The 23,870-nt window shown below is 56.1% G+C and overlaps 1 protein-coding gene across 4 annotated transcripts in view; it reads left to right on the top strand.

Annotated features, from left to right (window-relative positions):
- Window positions 1-20,452, top strand: part of AACS (acetoacetyl-CoA synthetase) — a 45,334-nt gene extending 24,882 nt beyond the window's left edge. The window contains exons 10-18 of one of the 4 annotated variants that reach the window (XM_082853304.1): window positions 3,242-3,366; window positions 7,503-7,567; window positions 7,703-7,825; window positions 9,679-9,792; window positions 10,493-10,618; window positions 15,146-15,215; window positions 15,784-15,842; window positions 16,662-16,864; window positions 19,544-20,452. In XM_082853304.1, coding sequence (XP_082709430.1) covers window positions 3,242-3,366; window positions 7,503-7,567; window positions 7,703-7,825; window positions 9,679-9,792; window positions 10,493-10,618; window positions 15,146-15,215; window positions 15,784-15,842; window positions 16,662-16,864; window positions 19,544-19,681 — 1,023 coding nt within the window. In that variant the 3' untranslated portion in view covers window positions 19,682-20,452. The remainder of the gene's footprint in view (window positions 1-3,241; window positions 3,367-7,502; window positions 7,568-7,702; window positions 7,826-9,678; window positions 9,793-10,492; window positions 10,619-15,145; window positions 15,216-15,783; window positions 15,843-16,661; window positions 16,865-19,543) is intronic. The other 3 variants (XM_082853305.1, XM_082853306.1, XM_082853307.1) reach the window with 3 other exon arrangements.
- Window positions 20,453-23,870: the final 3,418 nt, after the last annotated feature.

Below are 23,870 nucleotides of genomic sequence, written 5' to 3' on the forward strand. Positions count from 1 at the left end.
TCTGTGGCTCAACCTGGGGGACAGGAACTTACCAGAGATGCCATGAGGACGGTCAGTTCTTAGTCGTGTGCAATAGTAAAGGGACTCTGACCAGTTGAGGTGGAAAAGGAATTGACTGGAAGGCCGTGGGGTGGCGTGCTGAGAGGCAGAATAACGGCCCCAAAGGTTCCCATGTCCTCACTCCTGGAGCCTGTGCGTGTCACCTGATGCGGCAAAGGGGCTCTGCAGATGTGATTCGGCTGCGGCTCCGGAGACCAGGAGAGTGTCCTGCATTATCCGGGGCCCAGAGTGATCACCAGGGTCCTTACAAGAGGGAGGCAGGAGCGGTGGAGCCAGAGGGGGCGGACGACAGAGCAGAGGCCAGAGCGCGGTGGGTCCATGAGCCAAGGAGCGCGGGGGCCCCTTGAAGCTGGAAAAGGCAAAGAAAGACCCTCCCCTGGAGCCTCCAGAAGGAACTCCCAGCCCCGCTGACACCTGAGCTTGGACACCCGACCTTCAGGACTCTCAGACAGTACATTTAGGCCACTGGGTTTGTGGCCGTTGTTTACAGCAGCCAGAGGAAGGGCATGCAGGGTGGCTCGAGCAGTTACTTCCATGGCTGGGGATCCAGGCGTGAGACCAGGCGGGGCCTGCGGGCGGCTGCGCGTGCAGCTGAGAGCCGCCGCTGTACTGCAGCGCCTGCGGGAGGCCCGCGGTCCTGCCCCCAGGACGGAGGTGGCCCTGCTTCCAGCCCTTCCCGTGGGTTAGTGTGGAGCGGGCGTCATCGAACCAGGGCTTAAGCTCAAGGCGCTGGAGCTGTTCCCGACGCCGCTGAACCCTGGAAGGTGAAAGGTTAACAAGCCGAAGGAAGTGCTGTTTGTCCCAAGGGAAGAAAACTCAAAGTCAGCTTTTTCCAAGACCGCAAATGTCCAGGGGCTCCAGAGTGATTTGGCTCCCATTTCCGGTCTGAGTTCTCAAGGAAGCAGAACGCTGAGGCATCTTCCTAACCTGAGAGGTCGAGGCCCAGGCCCTGCTGCTTCCCTGGTGCCAGGGCCCCAGGACCCGATGCAGACACGGGAGGGAGCACTGACGTGTGACCAGGGGCAGGTCGCCCTGTGTGCCCAGCCGTAAATCCAGGGCTTTGGGCCAAATGATTTGGGTTTCTTTCAGCTGCAGGCTTTCCTTCTATCCCCCTCCCCCATCGTGAACAGTGAGTGGTGCTGGGTCCCCGCCAGGCTCTGCCAGGCTCCGGCCCTTTCAGACAGGAAGCCCAGCCCTGGGGCGTTAATGGAGCAGCGTTTTGAATTGCAGAACCCCACCCCCGGGGCAGGCACAGCTACGCTGACCTCCAACTCAGCTGCCTCCCTGGGACACGGTGAGGGGACAATGGAAGGACTCAAGGATCCAGAGCAATTCTCTCGAAAGCAGTTCACTTTTCTGGGAAGCATCCTGCCCACGAAGGACGGGGCCGTTGCATTTTTCGGTGGAGGATGCCAGGTGCCAGCAGCAGCCTCGGGTGCCCCCAGCCGGCCTGTGCTGTCGCTTGCTGACTCACTTTAACAGCTGGACAGTGAGGTGGCTGGGATGCAGTGCTGCCTATTACAGTAATTCCTTGGGAGCTCCCCGGCAGTCCAGTGGTTAGGACTCCACAGCTTTACTGCCGAGGGCCCGGGTTCAATCCCTGGTTGGGGAACTAAGCTCCCACAAGCCGTGCTGTGAGGCCAAAAAAAAAAAGAAAAGTAAAAAAGATTCCTTATTAGAAGAAACTCAACTTAGGATGTTAAAACCCTTAAAAAAAAAAAAAAGGCAACTCAACTACATGGAGGTTCTCGTGTGACCCCCTGGTTCCCTTTGCCTTTTCCATGGTGCCAAAGGGGGAGCATAGGTTGGTCATTGTGCTTTTATCCGCGTCACTCACACTGTTGTGACCTGTCTGGGGATTCTTAACTGCCACTTGGGTGCCACCTCACGTGGCCGCCTGGTCCCCGATGGCGGGATTCTGACCTGGGGACACCGGGTGACCTGGGACACTGGGCCGCATCTGCTCCAGGCTCATGGATGGGCGTCCTCCTGCCCTCGTTGCTTACGGGCTGGAATTGGGTTGTTTTGCCCTCTGGACAGAGATTCCTGCTTCCTTGTTCTGTCGCTATATTGCTTTAGGCCGGAATCACCTACAGATTCTCCCAGCGTGGATGGGAGTGCCATTGTCAGTGGGGCTATGAGCACACTCTTTGGCTGTGAAAATTTTTTTAATTAAAAAAAAAAATGCTGTACTTACACGTGGTAAGCATTTCATGCAACACATGAGAACTTGGTGAGAGGTTGGCGTCTTCCAGGGCCCAGAGGCAGCCACGTCCGCCCTGCTCACTGCCCTGCCCCTCGGGCCCCTTTGCAGGCCCAGGGGTGGGGCTGGGGGTTCTGTGTACGAATGGGGCGCTGCACACCCTCTGCCGGGCTGGCCCTGCCCCTTTACGGTCTGTCTTCGAGACTGTTCTGCACAGAGCCAGGCCTCGTTCTTTTTGATGGCTGCGCAGTGGCTGACTCCTGAGTGCTTGCTGGGTGCCAGGCGCCGTTTCCCACGTCCGACCTGGGTTGCGCTGCAGCGCCCAGGGTTCCCTGCACGTGTGCACCACGTGACCACGCAACGGGCATCTCTGTTGCCTTCGGTCCCTTGTTGTCATCAGTGAGGCTGCAGGAAACATTCTCCGACATGTCTTAGTGCACACGTGTGCGTTGATCCCTGCCATGAACTCTTTTAATTTTTATTTTTATTTTGGCTTCATTGGGTCTTTGTTGCTGCGCGCGGGCTTTCTCTAGTTGCTGCGAGCGGGGGCTACTCTTTGCTGCGACGCGTGGGCTTTTCATTACGGTAGCTTCTCTTGTCGCGAAGCAGGGGCTCTAGGCGCGCGGGCTTCAGTAGTTGTGGCATGCGGGCTCAGTAGTTGTGGCACGCGGGCTCAGTAGTTGTGGCACGCGGGCTCAGTTGCTCCGCAGCACGTGGGATCTCCCCAGACCAGAGATTGAACCCGTGTCCCCCGCATTGGCAGGCGGATTCTTAGCCTCTGCGCCACCAGGGAAGCCCCTTACCGTAAACTGTTGACGGGGAATTGCTGGGGCAGAGCATTGTGCGTTTGGGCCGGGCAGTTCCTGGCTACTTTGGCTCAGCATCGGGTGGTTTTCTAGGGATGAGAGGCTGCGTGACGGGGCCGAGGGGAGCTGGCCCGGCGCTGGGTTGACACGTGTTCCCTTCTGTCTGCTCCAGGTCGGCTGGATGATGTGGAACTGGATGGTGTCTGCTCTCGCCACGGGGGCGGCCGTGGTCCTATACGACGGCTCCCCGCTGGTGCCCACCCCCAATGTGCTCTGGGACCTGGTCGACAGGATCGGGTAGGTACCCGGGACACTCAGACACAGGGCGGCCGCTCTGAGGATCTGGGTGCCGTCTCTGGAACGCTTTGCCACCCTCGATGTCCCCCTCTTGGTGGGGGTGGCTGTGTGAGGGTGCGGAGGTGCCAGGAGTAGGTGAAGCTGTCAAGGAGGGTGGGAAGGGGTGGGCGCCCCTGACAGGGACCGACCATGGAGACCCATGTAGTGCGGAGGGGGCTGCCCCGCCCCTCAGGGCCCAGGGGTGAGCTCTGAAACCTCGGGCACCGGGAGAGGGAACGTGGTCTTTTTTTTGTAACTCTGGATTCTAAGAACTTGCAGAGCTGCGACCCAGGAGAGAGGCAGACTGAGGGCTGATGAGAGCTTTGTTTCACGCGGGGCCCGTGGCCGCAAGGGTGATAGAGAATGACCCAGGCTGAACGTACATACCTGTTCAGGGGACGGTGTGGAGATGCTCATCCAGGGGAGGGCAGGTCTGTCTCTGGGGCGTTCCCAGCATTTGGCCTTCCCACCCGCCTTTCTGCGAGCCCTCAGGGCTGGCCAGCGCCTCGAGGGTCTCCCAAGACTCAGCAGGGTGCTTCCAGATGCCCCGCTGCCGGTACTGCAGAAGGGCCTCCCCGCAGTCCTGTGAACAGGACGGCAAGCGGGCATTCTGATGGCAGAGGCAGCGGCCAGCTAAGGGGCAGCGTCGGGGGAAGGGTGGAGTGGCCCCTCTTCTCCCCCAGCCCCTCATTGCCATCGCCAGGAACCGTCCAGAGACCCTGTTCCGTCGGCACTTTCTTTGCTGATGAATTAATCATAGGCGGCTGACGCATTCTCGCCACTGCAGCTGGTGGTCGCCATTGGCCTAATGATCGTGTTTCTAAGAACGAGAACACGGAAGCTGGCAGGGCTCCTGTGGCCCAGAAGTTAGCCACGCTCTGAAATGTTCTAATTACGTTACCTTTGAGTCCATTTACATTGGGGAAACAGGAGGAGCCGCTAATGTTCTTAAATCCTTGGGCATTAATATTTGAAGTATAACGTTGGCCTGGGTGATATTTAAATCCTGACATTTGGCTCACAGTATTAGCGAGGAAATTTATTTCCTAATGAGCTTGTTGCCAGTGAAGGGTTAATCAAATCCCTGGGAGGATCTCTGCCCTGAATGCCTGTCAGCCGCGCTCAGGAGGAGACACTCTGGACGCGTATGCCTGTGCCACGGGAGGAGGGATGGAGAGAGAGAGGTACATCCCCGGGGCTTAGAGCTAATGAAGTTGAAGGATGGAAGGCCCAGGCAGACCCAGCTTTGCGTGTGTGTACGTGCACACGTGTGAGTGTGGATGCACCTGAGTGCGAACGTGTGAGTGTGTATGTGCATGTGCACAGGTGCACGAGTGTGAGCACGCATGCCTGTGAATGTGTGCAGGTGTGCGTGTGCACACATGTGTATGTGCATGTGCGCACGTGTGTATATGCAGGTGCACACACACTTATGTGCACAGGAAAGTGGGTGTGTGAGAGTATGTGCACACGTGGGTGTGAGAACACCCATGCCTGTGGATGAGTGTGTGTGTGCATGCATGTGATTGTGTGCAGGTGTGTGTGCAAGCGTGCATGTGGGAGTGCGTTCGCAGCCCTGTGGTTTGGGTCTGTGTAGAACGCACGTGCTGGGCCTCCGCCTTACATCCCGGTTTGGCCTGTGCCCTGGATGCCAGCTGAGCCGTGGCCTTGGCCGTCCTCAGGGCCCCTCTGGCCTGGCCCTTCACCCGGCTGGGGGGCTCATCTGCTGAGGTCAGCGAGGCAGGTGCCACTCGTTGGCCTGTGAGGGGCGCCCGAAGGGCAGCACGGCGCTCCAGCCGTCCATGCGGGTGACAGGAGAGGGGGCAGGTCAGACGGGGCAGGATGCCTTCATTCCAGCTCTGCCACCTTCCGACGCTGAAGTGACACCAAATCAAACGTGCTTTCACCTAAAATCCTGCGGGTTTGTGCAGGAGGAGCGACGCTTCAGCGCTGGCAGGGCGGGCAGGGGCCTCGCAGTGCGATTTAAGGGCCTCATGTTTAAAATAACGTTGATGCGCTTAGGGACGAAATCCTCGTTGATTGTCATCGTGTCAGCGCACGGGCTTACTAACACGTTTCATAACTGAGCAGTTATTTTGCAGACGTGAACAAGGTTAAAGGACAGATTGTCCTCTTTGTTTTGGGTGTGTTGCTGGGCTCTCCAGGTCTGGGCTGGGGAACATTCTGGTTGGGGTCAGGGAAGAACTCTGGGGTCTTTGTCCGGGTTTGCAACTGGGCAGTCAGTTCACGTTTAGGACTGCGGGACGCGTGTTGCAGGCCAGGGCAGCGGCGGGTGCCGAGGCCCCAAGGGGACCGAGATGGGGGTGGTGCGGAGGCTGGGAGGAGGCCCTCGTGGCTGCATGTGGGCAGTCGATTCAGGCGGTGGAGCTGGATGAGGGGGGAGGGCAGGGTCCCCCAGGGATTTCGGGGCTGTGCCTCGGGGTGGGTGTCTTCCGCGTGACGTGGCACCCCATTGGGGCATTGAACTTGGGGGCGCTACACGATCCCCCCACGAACTGCGGGGTCGAGGGCAGACCGGGGAGACCGGGGCTCAGGCTGGCGGAGCCGTGGAGGAGCCGCGTCTGCAGGTGGCTCCTTGCAGGGCTCCGGGCTGGGGCGAGCCGGGGAGCTGCCTCGTCCCTCGTGGGGTGCTTCCCAGCAGCACTCGCGAAAAAGGCACCGTGCCGAGCACACAGGCACGGGCGCCTGCGCTTCATGAGCTCTGTGTTTTTTAAACTGCCTTACCCAAGCCTGGAGACAGACGGGGAGGCCTGGCCGTTCCTTCACACAAGCAGGCCTGGGGCCCAGCCCCGGGGACGCCGTGGCAGTCTTTACACATCGCCGAGCGTGCGGTTTGCAGACAGACACCTGCGACTTGGGGAGGGGGGGCGGATGGGGGCTGAGCAGAAATCCGCGTGCTGCGCTGTGTGGCTGGTGGCTGGAGATCTCTACCTGTGGCTGAGGCTGTCCCTGCTGTCCGTCAGCATGTGATGGGTCCCTGGTCTCCTGCTGAAATACGGGTGACGCCTTCATTCTCAGAGGATCTGGAATCAGCTAATCAGACTACCTGAGTTTATGGAGTAAGTGAGGAGGGGGTGGGGACTGCATACGTTTCCTGGTCCCCACGACCTCCCAGCTCCCAAAACAGCCTTCACCAAGGACACAGCGACCCAGGAAGTGTTCGCGGTTTTAGTGGTTGCAGGGTGTCCCGGTGAAGTGAAGAAAAGAAAGGGACTGGAGGCATGAAGGACAGTAGTTTTGAGCCGTGGATTCTGCCCCTCCCAGCCCAGCCGGCCCTGGTTCTGTGTGTCTGTGCCTCTGAGCTCTGTCCAGCACCAGATAGCACAGGACTGTCTCCCTGGAATGAATCTCGCCAGCCAGGTGCGAAGGGATGGGTTTTGCCGCCCAGAGGGGCAGGAGGGACCTGGATTTTATGGCCTCCTTCAGCCCCCAGGAGAAAACAGCCATTAGTTAGGAAGGTAGAGCTTTCTAGGAAGGAAACAACATGAAGTAACACTCTCCCCTTGAAAACACAATGACTTATACTCAGCATAACGTGTTGTTCTCAATGCAAACTTGGGGATAAAGGACTAGATTCTAAATGTTCAAAAAGAGAAGAAGAGTGGTTTTCTAAGTTTCATAAAAATGTGAGCTTATCTAAGAAAGGGAGATGGGTCAGGAATCCCAGGCATGGCACCTGTCCTAACAGAAGCTCCCACGGCCTCTCCACTTCCCTGGGAAACGATCACGGGCGCTCAGAACTTGAGGGGTCTTGATTCTGTGTCCTCCTTTGGTCCCCCCGAGAGAAAACATCCTGCAGCTGGGAAGATGGTGGGTTTATGTGCAGACAGTTGTTTTAAGTAGAGCCAAAGGTTAAAGGGAGCCCGGGTGCTCTGCAGACGTGTCAGTGCTGGCCTCAGAGTAACGCAGGTGTTGTAATTGGCTTTCAACTACATATTAAGCGTTAATTCAACCCAGAAAAATGACGTGTCTTGGATTTTGCAACCTCGTCCGAAATGGGTCACTAATTTGAGAAAGCTTCGGTGCCTGGAATATGCAAGAGCCTTGACGAGTTTCCGGTGTCTTCTTAACTCCAGCATCACCATCCTTGGAACGGGTGCGAAGTGGCTGTCAGTGCTGGAAGAGAAAGACGTGAAGCCAGGTAAGCGTGCCTCCCAGGGTGTCCGTTCCCTGTCTCGCCAGCCGCGGAAATCAGATCCACTCTGTTACCTGGTTCCTGCAAGCCAGGCAGAGTGTGTCGGGTTTGGCTCTAATCTCTCCGTGATTCTGGCTCTAGTGGAAACTCACAGTCTGCAGACGCTGCGCACGATCCTGTCCACCGGCTCCCCCCTGAGCGCCCAGAGCTACGACTATGTCTACAGGTGCGTCAAGAGCAGCGTCCTCCTGGGCTCCATCTCAGGTACGGCCCCCGCCATGTGCCTGTGCCGTGGAGAAGGTTCTGGAAGAGCCAGAGGACTCGGGGACCAGGCTTGGCCGTTAAGCGTGCTTCCCCTGTGGCCCAGCGAGTCCACCGGCTTGAATTTATCTGCGTGAACAGTCAGCAGGGCATGCGCGTTTGCACGGTCGATGTTCCTTATTCCCGGTAGTTATGTTCTAGGGAGAGGCTACAAACACTGAGTTAGCCATTGCTGAACCTTTGCCGGGGGTGGAGAACGTACATACACTCCGCACCCTGATCGTAACCTTAGATCCTAAACAGCTCATCCTGGTAGATTCTATTTTCTTTACAAAAGAGAAAACAAGGTCCGCACGTGCCAAGTGACTGGCCTGAGGCCACCCACTAGCTGGGTACAGAGTGGGATTCAAACCCGGTCCTGCCGCCTCAGAGCTGAGCTTCCCGCCCGCCCAGCGCATCCCTTGGTCCTCCCCAGAGCCCGCCTGGTGGGCAGGGGTGCTGCTGTCGGATGGGCGTGGGGCTGTCTGCCGGGCCGGCCCAGCCCATCTCGGGGCAGCCACGTCTGTCGGGCTCTCGGCCTGTCCTCCTGCCGCTGTCCCAAGCGCCCCAGCTCCAATCCGGAAGCAGCGGAAGCAGCACTTCTGCTCGCAGCGCTGTGCTTCGTTGGGGCGCGAGACTGCCCCGAGCTTGCTGGTCACGGTCGTGAACGCGATTCTTCCGTCTTCATGGGACGTGCCAGCCGGTACCTCGAGGTGTCTGGAGGAGGGAGGCAGGTCAGCACGCTTCGATTCTGCCCGGAATTAATCCTGCCAGTTGTTGAAGCGTCGAAGCGTTTTATGTGGGCTTCAATCACCCTGCCCCACCCCGTTCACATACACAGAGCGTGAGCAGGGAGAAGACACTTCTTAAATCACAAGGCTGTCTTTTTAGGTGTACAAACAGGTGTAAAGGGGAGCACGGACACCAGTGTCCGGATCGCCGAGTCTAGGAAGGGACCAAGTCGGGGCTCCGTGTGTGCCCTCTGCCCACAGCCTCCCCCCCTTTCCTCCCTGGGCTGCCGTCTCCCACCCCTGTGCACCCCGGTGGGCTCCGTGCGTGTCCCTGTGCCCACAGAGCATCCCGCACTGCGGGCACGTGCGAGGGGGCAGTTGTCACCGGCTGGGCCCAGGTTCAGGCGTTAATGCCACTCCCTCTTGATGACACCTGGGGTCCGACTCTTCTTCGAGCCCCTCCCTGAAACGGAGTGATTCGCATCCAGCACGTGCCCTAGTGCGGGAGACTCGCACTCCAGGGACCACAGGGTTTCTGCTTCTCCGATGATTAAGTGAACATAAACCACAGCAAAGAGACTGTGCACGGGACCCGTCTGCCGCGGCAGTTCCTGCAGACAGGCCTGATGGGGCGAAGCTTCCACTTTCGGGAACCTGAGTCTAGGATTTCCGTGCGACCACAAGAGATCATTTATTTGGTGTCTCCTTCAGCACGTATCCCTGGTCAGAACGATAAATCACCCGGACACGGGAGGTTCAGTCCAGTTTCTAAGTCACCTCCCCGCTCCCTCCCTGAAGAGAAGCTCAGCTCTCTGGGAATTTTTCTGTATTTGGAGAAAGAGTAGTATATGTTTGTCCTCCAGGGTCTTTCTCCTTTATTGTTCATTAATAAAAAACATGGACAGTTTGTCTCAGTCTTCTGAAATTTTTTTCTTTTTTTTTTGGCTGTGCCGTGTGGCTTGTGGGATCCTACTTCCCCAACCAGGGATCGAACCCAGGCCCTCGGCAGTGAAAGCCTGGAGCCCTAACCACTGGACCGCCAGGGAAGTCCCGGTCTTTGAATCTTGAATCTCCTTTTGTTTGCAGGTGGCACCGACATCATGTCTTGCTTCGTGGGCCAGAATCCTTCAATTCCTGTGTACAAAGGGGAAATTCAGGCCCGGAACCTGGGCATGGCCGTGGAGGTGTGGAACGAGGAAGGTGATGGCTCCAAACCCTTTCTCTCTCTGTGACGAGGTGTGAGTGGTAACTTGGATACGCTTGGATGTGTAACTTTGCTTGGGGCCAGTTCTCCAAAACGGCCCCATCTGAGGGGCCGGCCCCTGCCACCGCTCGCAGACTGACGGCCCCCGAGCCTGGCTGAACACCCGCCGGGCTCCCCGGCCTCCTGCAGCCCGTCCGGCTGAGGGGAGTAGGTGTTGGCCTGCAGCACAGATGGCGGGCCATGTGCTTGGAACGCCAGGCAGGCATGCAAACTTTGGGGACGCTGCTGAGGCCACCCCACTGCCTCAGCAGCCTCGTGCCCTGACCCTGGCGAGGACCCAGAGCGAGATGCAGGACCCGAGGGGCAGCGCGATACCGTTTGTGCGGTGTTTAGAAACACGCAAAGTGACGTGTTATTCAGGTGTATGTAGATGTGGTAAAATTATTAATCCACATAAGGGAACGGTACAGGATTGAAGTTGAGCGAGAGCGGGGGGAGCGTGGCGGGGAGCAGTAGCGTGGCTTTCGGTGGCGCCGGGCTGATGGGCGTGTGGGCGGGGCCGGCTGCACGGCTTTGGATGTGTCTGAAATACTCTGTGATAGCTCATAGCTTAAAAAAGGAGAGAAGGAGAGAAAGAGAGCCGGGGCGTTTGGCTGTGGCGTGTGCTCAGTTTAGCTCTCATTCCTCCCCGGCCAGGAAAGGCAGTCTGGGGGCAGAGCGGTGAACTGGTGTGTACCAAGCCGCTCCCCTGTCAGCCCACGCACTTTTGGAACGACGAGAACGGCAGCAAGTACCAGAAGGCGTATTTCTCCAAATTCCCAGGTGGGTCGGGATGCAGGTGGAGCTGCCCAGATTCCCGCCCGGGCTGGGCCTTCGGTGTCTAATTCTGGATGCGCCTGCCCCCTGCCGGCCCCCCTCAAAGCCTGGTGAGGCTGCTCGCAGCTCATTCCGCCAGGGGGGCAATGATGAATTTTTGATCAGTATCTGGTCACCGTCAGCTTGAAGCCATCTTACGAAACCCTAATCTGGGTGTAGATTACTCTTAACCACCCTCTGTGCCCGGAGCCCCTTGGCCCGGAGCCCTGCTCCTGGCCGCCGGCACGACCCGCTGGTTTGGCTGCGTAGGGGCGGGAGGCCCGCTCGCTTACCCAGGCTCATCTGCCTGTTCGGGGAGAGATGCGTGTGCGAGAGGTGTCTGGCTGGGTGGGGTCTCCTCTGTCTCACACCCCATCAACCAGTCCTCGTGGAGGTGATGGGAGAAGAGAGCTTTTGCAGCGGGATGATTAATTCCAGGCCGTCACTCACTCAGGCTGCCACCCTCCGTTCATCTTCGGAGTGGTGTCTTGCCCCAGAGCTGGAAAGTCTCTTTATTTAAAGCTCTGATTCCTGCCTCCTTATCTTATTTCATAAGCAACCTCGAGTGATTGCAGCTATGTAACTCATAATGTAGCGAGCCTTCTGCTCCAGAGTTATTTACACCTAAGTACTTGCTGTCTTCAACCTCTAGAAAGGTAATTCTATTTTGCATAAATCACATGCGGTGAATCAGAAAGCGGCAGGTGACCATCGGGGGTAGAAGGTGCCACGGGTCTGTCCCGTTTCTCTACTCGGCCTTGCGTGTTCCCGTGTAATGTCCCACATAAAAGCCATCGTACCTGGCATAGCACGTCACATGTGAGGGTAGTGGGAGCATCCCTCCCCGCCATGTGGCCTGGCCTCCATTGGATGCCTCTGCATTTAAGCCCCACCTTGGGTCCTGCCAGTGTGTAGCTGTTCAGACAGACTAAAGCAGACTAGAAAGAGAGAGAAGTTCCTCAGATGACCTTGAAGAGGAGTCGGGGCTTCTGTCCTAGGAAGGGATTAGAACCTCAGCTTGAAGATCCATCTAAGAAATGACATCTCTTCGTCTTCTGCAGCACTGCTCTTTGAAAACTCTTTTCTGTCATTTTTTGTTATATATGCAAGGGTTCGCATGATAAATGTCTCTCAGGATTAATTTCAGAAAAAGTCTTTATTTCCAAAGCTCTGATATTCCTTCTTGGAGGAAACAAATACTTGGTGACCTGTTATATTGTCCATTTTTGCCTTGGCTGCCAGGAAGCTCAGAGCTGCCATCATTGCTTTGTTGTAGCAGTCCTCTCACCCCAGTGCAGAGTTTCTGATCCTTTCAATAATCCCATCATATAGTTGGCTTTATAGGTAGCTTCCTCAAATACTTTCTGGAAGTAGGTGTGACATACGAATAAATACGGAGAAATAAGGGCAGATAAGATAATGGGATCTGAAGCTGTTGGTCATGGTCAGGGTGGACACAGGCTGAACTTAGACCACTTCTCCAGGCCCAGCACTGAGAGATTCTTGGACTGTATAGGACATGGCTCGATGATAAAAGAAAACAACAAAGAAGCAAGGTCTTCCTTTCTGCAACAGGCATCCGACTTACAGACATCACTACCCTGAAAAATTAGGCCAGTGAAAATGTAAACTGACAAGGTGCCGATATGGAGAAGTATCCAAGAATTTATTAAGTGACAAATAGGAGTGTGGAACCGAGGGCATTGCATGCCTTCTGTGTGAGTTTTTAAAAGGAAATGTATGTGTGTGAATAATAGGAGCCATTTTGATTTTCTTTGTGACTTTTAATTGTCTCTAAAAACCTAATAAAAATTTAAAAGGAAATTAAAAGCAGACTTTAGAAAGATTTAGATCATTCTGATCCTTCAAAGCAATGATTTCAGCTCTGAGTTTCCTGGTAGCCAAGGCAAAAAAGGAAGTATGATGGGTACAGGTGACTGAAGATGGTAAATTCCACATAGGAGATCAGGCCTGCCCATGAGCCATCAAGATTTTGAGCTTGATGAGATGGAGCAGGCAGAGCTTCCATTGGCCCTCGTTAGCTAAACAGGTCCAGTGGTCACAGGTCCTTTAATAAGAGAAGTGTGTATGTGCAATGTGTTGTTTATTTATATTTACATTTATGTACATGGAAGGCTGGGCCATCTTTTTTTTTTTTTAATGTACAGGTATACATGCTCACTCTAAAAAGATTTCAGGCAGTAGACCTCCAGGAACTCAAAGCAGGAGAAAGGCTGGGTTTGCCCATTCATCCTGGTGTATTTGTTCACGGGTCCCATCACCGAAATGGGAGAGCACGAGGAAAATCAGAGTGAAGCAAAATCACCTGCCATGAAAACTAGAGAGTTTGAACTGCAGGCCCAGGGGCATGGAAACCTAGAAGGAAACCCTTAATTTCTCTGACGTGGCAACCGGGCACCAGAGCCTCCAGCCACTTGTGGATTCATCCCCTCAGCTTTGGTTTTGCAAGAGGTTGAAGCATGTCGTTTCATTTTCACAAATGAAAACTTCTTCCGGGAGATTTGCATCTTCCTTTTTCTTTGCATTTCCAGGGCTTCAGTAAGGATCAGACTCATGGGAGGTCTGACTCCATATGAGCCAGACTGTGTGTGGATCTTGGCACCCAAGTTCCAAAATGAACAAGGATTCCCGGGAGGTGGGTGGGACAGGCCCTGCTGCTCTGTCTGCAGCTTGCTGTCTCCTGGGACCACCGTGTATAAGCCTGGTTTTCTGTGTAGCCATACAGATGTGCTTCTGCAAAACTTTGGCATGTCATTTGCAAGCCTAGGAATGACTTTTCCACCCGTTTGTGTAGGGGAACCCTTTAAATATCCAATTAGAAAGGAGAGGTTTCAGCCACAGCAATCAGACAAGAAAAAGAAAGAAAATGTGTCCATATCGGAAGAGAAGAAGTAAAACTGTCACTGTTTGCAGATGACATGATGCTATATGTAGAAAACCCTAAAGTCTCCACCAAAAAGCTATTAGAACTAATAAATGAATTTAGTAAAGTTGTAGGACACAAGGTTAAGATACAGAAATGTGTTGTTTTCCTGTACGCTAATAATGAACTATCGGAAAGAGAAAGCAAGAAAACAATTCCTTTAGAGCTGCACCAAAAAGAATAAAATACCTAGTGGGGAAAAAAAAGGAAAGGTTTTATTTTTTAGCTTGGGGAGGAGGGAAGAAGGCCCTCGAGGCCTCCCGTCCTCTTTGCTCAGAATAAATGAGCTCATGAGGCCCTTCCTTCTCTTCCATGGCCTCCCACGCACTGCACACTCCCTGCAGGCGGGGGACCTGGGCTTCATCTCCGGAGAAGCCTTGGTCGTGGCTTGTAGCCACTGGTTGGGATGAGGGCCTCAACGGAGTATGTTGTCATTGGAGGGGTAGCAGCTCAGAGTCACGGGCTGACTGGGTTATTAGCACTCACAGTTGGGACGTGTGTCAAGAACTCGGAAGGAAGAGATGGCGTCCGTGAGGACCCTGCGCGGGCTTGGTCTGCCATTTTCCCCTGGCTGGATCGCAGGGCTCTGGGGCTTATTCCAGGAGGCCAGGCAAATGAGTTCCGAGTTGCGCAGAGCCGGCAGAGCTGTGCTCTTGACCGCTCCCTCCCCTGGGGCGCCTCCTCCATTTGTGGGACCCGCCAAGGGAGGAGGCCTCCAGGCAGTTCCCCTGTGCGGCGTGGCTTCTCTCTGCTGCTCCGTGTCGGGTGGTGGATGTGTCCAAAGCTGGGGCCTGATCCCTTGGATCTGTTCCTTTGGGGCATCCAGGACGGGGGCCTCCCCATGAACGACACCAGCCCAAGGGCCCAGCTGCACACTGCGGGCCACGTCGGGGTGGCTCAGGGCGCGCGGTGTCAGTGTCACCTGATTCTTGCCTCTGTCTCCGCCCTCCACGTGCCCCGGGTTTCACCTGCTCGTTAAGCCTCTGTCCCCGTGGCTGGTGCCTTCGTTCAGGCTTGGGTTACTAGGACTGTTGCAGTAGCCTCCCGCCTGGTCATGCTCCTTCTGTTTATTCTGTTACAAGGTGGGCCCCAACCCCTCCGGACCTGCTCCCTCAGCCGCCCCAGACCACCCTCTCTTCCCAAGGCGGGGCTTGTACTTTCCCACCCTCCATTCAGAGGCCCCCCTCAAAGCTCCATTGATCTCCCCAGTCCCCCCCTTCACATCCTCACTGCTGGGGTTGCTCTCAGGCCCCGTGAATTCCCGCAACCCTCGTTGGTACCTGCGGGAGGGGTGTTTCTTGCGCGCTGCCGCATCTCAGACCTGGGTGTAGGGCGTGCCCTTGGGGGTGGGAAGGTGTGCCCTTGGGGATGGGAGCTGTCTGGTTCACTTCCGCCCCCAGCCCCACATCACACCTGCTTCTGGGCCTCGGGTGTGTCTGTTGACAAGAGTTATGTTGGTGTCATGCCTTCCGAGGGCGTCTGTCCAGGCAGCCGGTCAGGATCCTGTCCCCTTGGGGTGACCGAGTCCCTCTGCCCCCCCCCCCCGGCAGGTGTCTGGGTGCACGGCGACTACTGCAGAATCAACCCCAAGACCAGGGGCGTCATCATGCTGGGCCGAAGGTGAGGGCCGCGGACTTGGCTTCTCTTCCCTGGGGCCCCGCTTCCCGAGGCATCCGGGCAGGGAGAGGGGGTCGCTTCCCGTGTCCTGGACCCTTCCATCTGCTCGGCCTGCGGGGTGGGTTGGCTGCCCCATTTGGGGCCTTTCCTGGGTTCTTCCTGTGTCAGCTTCCCAGGGGTGGGTCTGGACCTGACCCACATTTCTGTGCCCTGCAGTGGTGGGTCGGGGGGCTTTGGGGTGGGAGTCCTGCGGCCGACGTGCGCTCCACGTCTTGTCTGCTGTCGCTACGGCCCTTCCTGGAGTGAAGGGGGGAGGGGTGCCCGCACTCGGGAGGGGGCACCTGTGTGGGGGGAGGGGCAGGGAGGTGGCCGATGTCCCCACACAGAGGGGACCCCCTTGATAGCTAGCTTTGAGTTTAGAGGGAGAAAGGGGGTGGTTGGGACTAGGAGCTGGGGAGGCACCGGTGCTGACGGCACGTGGTCGTGGAAACGGGGTGACTGTCCCTGGGGCCCCTGCGACGGGCCTCACTCTGGAGCCACCACATGTCCACGACCTCGTCTCTCTCTCCAGCGACAGCACACTCAACCCCAACGGAGTGCGATTCGGCAGCTCGGAAATCTACAACATCGGTGAGCGTTCTCCTCTGTCCCGGCATTATTCTCAAGTCATCCAGGAGCGGCGCAAGGGGTGTCTCAGTGGGGACCTGCTCTCCGAAGATGCCACCTTTTGGCATAACTCTTGCCCCTTTGCCTCCGGGCGTGAGAATAGACGTGTATGAGGGTGTCCTTCTTTCTAGAACATGCCTTGTCCATACTGCTTGTAGCTCAAAAAACCTCAGGACAGGATCCTTAAGGTCCCGTGGCCCATCCCCATTCCGTTACATCTCATCCTCATGGTGAGCTCCGTCAGGTTGGTCAACTGTGTCTACTCTTTATGGGTGGAGAAAGACACACAGAGAGGTTGTGTGATTGCTGGCAGTCACACAGCACCACCATCCAGGACGCCGAATAAAGACAGTGGGCCTTATGGGTGCACAGTAGAGTCACCCGTGAGCCTTCAAAATGTCCCACCGGGGCCACGAAATCAGCCTCCCGGGGAGGCGGCCTCATGCGGACGACAGAGTCCCAAAGTCATGTCAGGGTTGTGTAATCAGGGTGGAATCTCGATCCATGTGATTCCAGCCTTTCTTCCTCCCACCGCTGGAGTACCCTCGCGGCACTTGATTCCTTTTCTTATTTTTAGATTTGTAATTGAGTAAGTAAGGCGGGTGCCCGGCTCCTTGTAAGACGTCAGCCCTTCCAGCGCAAGCTACGGCTCTCTGACTCTGCTGGTGATAGGTGTCCTTCTGCCTGTTCCCCGGGGCTCCTGCCAGGGCGGGCAGGGGAGCCACGGCAGTCCCCATCACGGTGGGATGGTGTGAGAGCGAGGCCCTGGCCCTGTCTCTGCAGTGGAGGCCTTCAAGGAGGTCCTGGACAGCCTGTGTGTCCCCCAGTACAACAAGGACGGGCAGGAGAGGGTGATCCTCTTCCTGAAGATGGCTTCCGGCCACACCTTCCGGCCCGACCTGGTGAAGAGGATCTGCAGCGCTGTCCGCCTGGGCCTGTCCGCCCGGCACGTGCCCAGCCTCGTCCTGGAGACGCAGGGCATCCCGGTACGGCCCCACATGAGCCCGCATGCTTCCGGAGCTTTCGTCTAGACGCTTGCTCAGGCTTTATATATAGTTGGTCCCCGTTGCCTGGCAACCCCATCCTGGTTTCGGCCATCTCCCTCTCTCTCTCTCTCTTTTTTTTTTACTCTTCCTAAATTGCATGTAAAGCGACTTCTGCTAAATACCAGTCTTCAGAGGGTAAGCAGGCCCCGCCCGGCACGTCCAACTGGCTTTTCCTCTGTGTGGTTTTAGCGTGTGCTCAAATTATTAATGCAAAAATTAATGTTAACTTTTTAAAGAGTCGCTGGGGTGCCGTTCCTCCTGCCTTTTAATTTTAAGTTCTGCCTGCAGAAAGAAGATGTGAATCTATTTAGAGGCGCAGCTCCAGAAAGCTGCCCCTCCCCCAATACTTTGTTTAGGTTCTCAGTGCGGGAGGAGATGCGCTCAGGTCGGATCACGGCTTTAACCTGCGGCCGCTTACAAAACGAAGGCCTCCGTCAGCCGAGAAGGCCTCTGCGTACACACGCGTGTGCGCACACAGCAGTGCAAGGGCACAGCCGAGCCAAGCCCGCAGAGTAGCTGTTCACAGAGGCGGGGACGGGAACGGGTTAACCGGGCCACCAGGGGAAGGAGAGTCTGGATGTCGCTCCCCGAGCAGGGGCGGGCATGTGAGGTGCAGTTAGAACCAGGGCTTTCTATACCGTCCACATATTTCCTTTCCACTTTGGTTACGCGTAGGAAGGGCCCCGCGGCCTGGGAGTTCTCTTGTCTCACTCGGCGGGAGGGTGACTCCGGGTGACGCTGTGCAGACAGTGGCTCAGGGAGAGAAGGGGCTTCCTGAGTCAGTGACACTCACTGTCTTTTCCCTGGTGAGGGTCTTAGGCTTCCCTTCAGTGGATCAGTTCTGTCTGGATCTGGAACAGTTTGGGCAACTAGAATGTGAGAGTCCCCTTGGCTTTATCTTGTTGAGAATGAATCTGTGTCCTTTGCTGCCGAAATGGTGATTCCCAAACTGTATCTGCTCACAAGAAGAGTGGAGCGATTTGCTGGAAGGTGAGGAGCACCCCGGCCTGTCTTTCTTTCTGTCCTCAGCCTGGCTCTTGTCCCCTGACTTCCGGGCACTCAGTTCAGCTCTCTCCTCCGTCCGCTTGACCTGTGAAGTCGTTTCGAGGGTTCCCGGGGCTTTTTCAAGCACCCTCGTGTTCTCAGATCCCTGTGGTCCAAACTAATGGAGCACTTCGGAGAGGATTCGCCCTGTGCCACCAGGCTGGGGGATGGGGGGTCTGGCCCAGCCACAGGGGCTCGGGGCTGGACACGGCCAAGGTCACGGCCGGGGGTCTGGTCACACCAAGGGGAACACGAACGGGCATCTGAGGCCCTGCCAGGCTGGAGGGCCCGGCGGCCATGACTGCCCTGATCTCAGCAGGTCTTTGTCACTGGTCACAGCTGACGTGCTGGCCCATCCTGACGGGAGGCTGTGCCTTATCTTCTGGGTAGGGGGGTAGTGAGGGGGCCAAGCAGGAGTCCAAGGACCTTCTGCCCCACCCCAGCCCTTCTCACCAAGAAGCAGGAGAAAGATTTCTTTTTTTTTTTTGCGGTACGCGGGCCTCTCACTGCTGTGGCCTCTCCCGTTGCGGCGCACAGGCTCCGGGCGCGCAGGCCTAGCAGCCATGGCTCATGGGCCCAGCCGCTCCGCGGCATGTGGGATCTTCCCGGACTGGGGCATGAACCTGTGTCCCCTGCATCGGCAGGCGGACTCTCAACCACTGAGCCACCAGGGAAGCCCAGGGGAAGGATTTCTTCTAAAACGATGTCTTGTTTGTTTTGTCAGCTGATGCAGGCTGTTCTTGGGGCTTTAAAGCACAGAAAGCACGTGAGACGTTTGCATTTCAGGGCGAGAGGGGCTGACGACACCCCAGTGACAGGTGGTCCTTCAGAAGCCGGTGCTCAGATCCTTAATTAGTTCACACGTAGACCGAGGTTTTCAATGAATGAATTTTAATTACATCTCAGGATAAAAAAAAAAAAAAATGCCAGTGTGAGGAGAGATCAGGGCACCGGCGGCTTATTAAAGGGCTCTGTTTGTTCCAGAATTTTCCTGGTCCCTAAACACGCCAGCACAGCCGCCAAATGACCATTGGGGTTAAAGATGAAACGCGTGCTATGCATTTTAGAGGGGCCTTTGAGCATTTGGACAGAGTCCGACCATGGGAAAAGCAGTGCCCCATCTCATTCAGATGACGGTTCTGGGGGAAGATTTGCCGGAAGTTTGGCGAGGCTCTTGGACGTAGCTCACTTTCCGGTGGTCAGGGACAGTCACAGGAAGCCAGCCCACTCCTGAAATAAGCTGGTCTTTCTAATATAATAAACAGTGTAAGAAAGTAAATGTAAGTAAGAAAGAGGCAGTGTAACAGCGAGGCATGTCCGAGAGCTGTGTGCGCCTTAACTCATCAGCTTGCCCACAGCCTCGGGGTGATGCTCTGGTCCCCAGCTGATGTTCCAGGGGACAAACCCAGGTTAAGGAACTCGCTCACGGTCACCCACCGAGAATCGCTCTCTCTGGTCGCCCCAGGTCACGATGGTCGTTTCGGCTTGGACGTGCCCAGATGTCAGAGCTGAGGGACTTCTTTCCCCTTCGGGTCTAAACGCTCTTCCTATCTGCTTCCTCCCCTCCCCTGGCAGTACACCCTCAACGGCAAGAAAGTGGAAATGGCCGTGAAGCAGATCATCGCTGGGAAAACCGTGGAGCACCACAAAGCCTTCTCGAACCCCGAGACCCTGGATTTGTACCGGGACGTCCCCGAGCTGCAGGACTTTTGAACCAGGCCAGCTGGCACGTCCCTGAGCCACATACGTCTGTACTGTCACTTCTGTGCATTCAAAAAGTTACTTAGAGGGACTTCCCTGGTGGCGCAGTGGTTAGCAATCCGCCTGCCAATGCACGGGACGTGGGTTCGAGCCCTGGTCCGGGAGGATCCCACATGCCGCGGAGCAGCGAAGCCCGTGCGCCACAACTACTGAAGCCTGTGCTCTAGAGCCTGTGCTCTGCGACGAGAGAAGCCACCGCAATGAGAAGCCCACTCGCCGCAACTAGAGAAAGCCCGGGGGCAGCAACGAAGACCCAACGCAGCCAAAAATAAATAAATGAATAAAAAAAAAAAAAAATGACTTAGAAACCTACGGCTCTTAGAAAAGGAGTTTGCACCAAATCCGTAGGCCTGGGGAAGAACGATTCTCTGCTCTGAGGTTTCATCTGGTGGATCCCTGAGTCTTCCACCCGCCACAGGGGGATCCTGACCTTCAGGGGCTGAAAGGGAGGGTTTGGGTTGTGTGTGTGGCAGTCTGGAGAGTGTATGTCTTTGCACACTCGCAGGGAGGAGATGGGGTCTCCTGTGCGTGCACCGGCATGGCCGACGCCTGGTCTCCATCCAGGGCCCGCAGGCATCTTGGTGACGGCTCACCCCAGGGCAGTGACCAGCCTGCAGCCTTGTACTGTGGTTCCATTTCTCTCTCTTAAGGCCCAGATCTCTTTCTTCCCTTTGTTTTCGTCTCCCGGCTCTGGCTGCCACCCTTCAGGGCCCATCTGTCTGCTGTGGCACGTTACCTGTCACGGCGCCTGTCCCAGGGTGACTTTACAGCATCTCACGGCAGATTCTCAGGACCCCAGGCCGACCGCTCCCGCTCTCTGTGTGTCACGGATAGAATCTGGGCAGCTCCTGGGGGAACCGTGCGTCACACCCAGCCACCGGTGCTCCCCAGCAGATAGAGTTCCAGTTCCCTTTGGAGAATGAGTGGGTTTCACGTTTTAATAGGATCTCTTAATTTCACGGGCTTTGAGTGGTTTGAAATTTTTTTAATGTTAATTAAGTGTGTGGTGTGTGGGTGTTTGAAGGCGTGGGTGATGTCCACGCCTGGGGAGTGTCACTCAGGGATGCGGACGAGCCCCCAGGCCACGGGTCCTGCTGCGGCAGAGCCGCTGGGCCTCAGGGGACGTGGCCTCACTGCACAGGGGGCCGGGACCTGCACATCCAAAGCTCGTCGCCAGCAGCTGTATGTACTTTTGAATGTACTGTTCAGTTCAGCCTCTTAACACTCCTGTCATCATAATGTTCATTTTTGTATTTTTTGAAACCGAGTACAGTGAAAAGCTTTCCTGAACCCTTTTCTCATGGATTATAGAAAAGGGGCAGCACTGAGTTTACTGGAGTTAATTTATGACCACATTTTAAATGCAGAGTAAAGTCCGGAAAAGTGATTCTATCCCGGGATGGTAAAGAGGTTTCCCCTCAGGTGGCATCTCTGATAAACTGGTGATAGGCAGAGTGTCCCATTCAGAAGGACTCTGAAGCCAAATCTCAGCTGAAAAGAAATGCATCAGGATTGGCCAGCAATGTCCGTCATGGCTAAATGATGGATTGTTTCTTGTCAAGTGTGAATGTCAAGTATAAACTGGGTATTGTAAGAGATTGGATAGGGCTCTGCCAACTTAAAGGCAGACACACAATGTTTAATAAACTATTTCAAACTTCATAAAAAAAACGGGGCAGGTGCTATGAGGCATTTAATACAGTAAGCATATACGTATATGTGCACAGTCCCGTGCGAGCGGCGTGCTGCGTGTTTTCTCTGAAGCCGGGGCTGGATCTGAGGGCCTAAAGCTGGTGCAGATGGGGCAGCCAGGAGCCGCAACCCGCTGGGAGATGTTTGGCCCAGGTGGCGGGGGCATGTCCTGGGTCCCTGCGAGTTAGCGGCCGTGCCTGGTGACCGAATGCCCTTCTCAGTGTGAAGCCACCCCCCAGAGGACGAGGACTTTCCTCACCCTGGGCTCCCCCAGGGCTCAGGGCCGCCGGGGTTCTGGACAGCACTTTCTCATCATTGCAGGAGCCGGGGGCCACTTGGGTCGTGCCTGGCTCTGTCTCGCAGCATCTGGGCTGCCCCCTGGCAGGGCTCATTTTTCTCGCGTCATGGCAGGTTAGAGGCCGCTGTAGGGCGGGTGTAGGGGCGATAGGTGCCCGGCTCCTCCTGTGCCCTGGGCTCCGCCGTGCTCGCGTGGGGCTGCTCACCCCGCCTGCGTCCCAGGCAGGAAGGAGGACGTGACCAGGGCCGGGCGAGAGGCAAAGAGCCTGTCCCTCCTCAGCATGCCCCGTTTGTATCAGCAAAACAACGGCTTTTCTGGAAAGCCCACCCAGTGCACATCTGCTTATGCCTCAGAGGCCAGAACTGGCCGCAGGCCACCTCTCCCTGCGGGGGAGGCTGGACAGCTGAGTGTTTTTAAACCGGGCCTGTTACCTTTGTGTACAGGCATACCTCATTTTATTGCACTTCGCTTTATTGTGCTTCGCAGATATTGTGTTTTGGGTTTTTTTTTTTTACCAGTTGAAGGTTTGTGACAACCCTGTGCAAATCTGTAGGTGCTGTCTGCTCACTTCGTGTCCTTGTGTCACATTTTGGCAGTTCTCGCAATATTTCAAACCCTCCACCTGCAAGAAGATTACAACTCACTGAAGGCTCAGACAGAAGTTTTTAGCCATAAAGTATTTTTTACTTAAGGAACGTACATTTTTGTTTTAGATATAATGCCATCGCATAGTTAATAGACTACAGTATAGTATAAACAACCTTTATGCGCGCTGGGAAACCAAAAACTTCGTGTGACTCGCTCTGTTGCGGTGGTCGGGACAGAACCGGCCATGTCTCCCAAGTATGCCTGTATTAGTTTTCTGCCGCTGCTGTAACAAATTACCACAAACTTCAACCAGCATGAATTTATTATAGTTCTGGGGGGTCGGAAGTGTGACGCAGGTTTCGCTGGGCTAAAATCAGAGCGCCGGCAGGTGGTGTTCCTTCTGCGGGCTCTAGGGGGCGCCCGTTCCTCGCCGTCCAGCTTCTGGAGGCACCTCCCTCCTCGGCTGGTGGCTCATCCCTCATCCTCAAAGGCTGCAGCAGTCTAACACCCCTGCCTCCCTCTTCCACGTACAAGGACCTCTGTGATTACCCTCACTCAGAGGCCTCACTCAAATAGTCCAGGATAATCCCCTATTTTAACACCTACTGATTAGCAAGCTTAATTCTGTCTGCAGCCTTAAATGCCCCTGGCCACATAACCTAACGTTTTCACAGGTTCCAGGGATTGGGATGTGGGCATCCTTCTGGGGGTGGGAGTGGGATTATTCTTCCTACCTGGCTTTGCAAACTCCGCCAGGTGCTGTAGGGCAGGAAGAGGGAAGAGTGGTGGTCAGGAAGGCGTGAGCCCCGAGCCGGAAGAGTGAACAGTCGGGACCCCTGGTTGCTGACTGCCCCCGGGCGGGGCTCATCCTCCCCGTGTGACCGGCCTGCCAGTCTCCTTCCCAGGGCTAAGGTCAGACCCAGGACCCCCGGCCCTCTCCTCCGGCCGGGTGCTTGGAAGCCACTTCATATTGGCTGTGCCTGAGGAGTCGTTAAGGCTTACTCGCCCTGCCCTTTAGTTCTGGCAAGACGTCCCGGGCCGGCTGAGCTCACGCGTCCTTATTAATAAGCCGCGCTGGACAACTTCATTAACGAGAGACAGATGGGCTGAACAACAGCCCACTCCATCGCCCGCGGAGCCAGCTCTCCCGTGGAGTGTCTTGGCCCTAGCATCGCTCTTCAAAACCCCGGCACCTGCCGGCCAGCTGCACTGAGCCTTCCTCCCTGCTCCTGTCCTTCCCGTTCCCACACCACCCGTGTCCCAGCAGCAGCTCCAGGGAGCCTTAGGACCTGCAGCGCGGCCTGGCCGGGGCTGTGAAGTTCTGTGCCCCTGGTCGCCTCCCACGGGTGACAGAGGAGAGTAGGGAAGGAGAAAACGGGCAAGCTGACTTCTGGAAAATTCTTCCATCCACCCGGCGCCCTATCCAGACCCTCCCTGCCGCCCCCGCCCTCCCCCAGCGCCACCCTGTCACCCCGAGCACCATCGTGCACAAAACACAAGAACGGTTCCGGTTCATCAAGCAAATAGGTGTTGAACACACAGCCAAGGTGATGGGGAGCCTGT

Source organism: Leucopleurus acutus, assembly GCF_964270905.1.
Source record: "Leucopleurus acutus genome assembly, chromosome: 13".
Classification (NCBI taxonomy): Eukaryota; Metazoa; Chordata; class Mammalia; order Artiodactyla; family Delphinidae; genus Leucopleurus; species Leucopleurus acutus.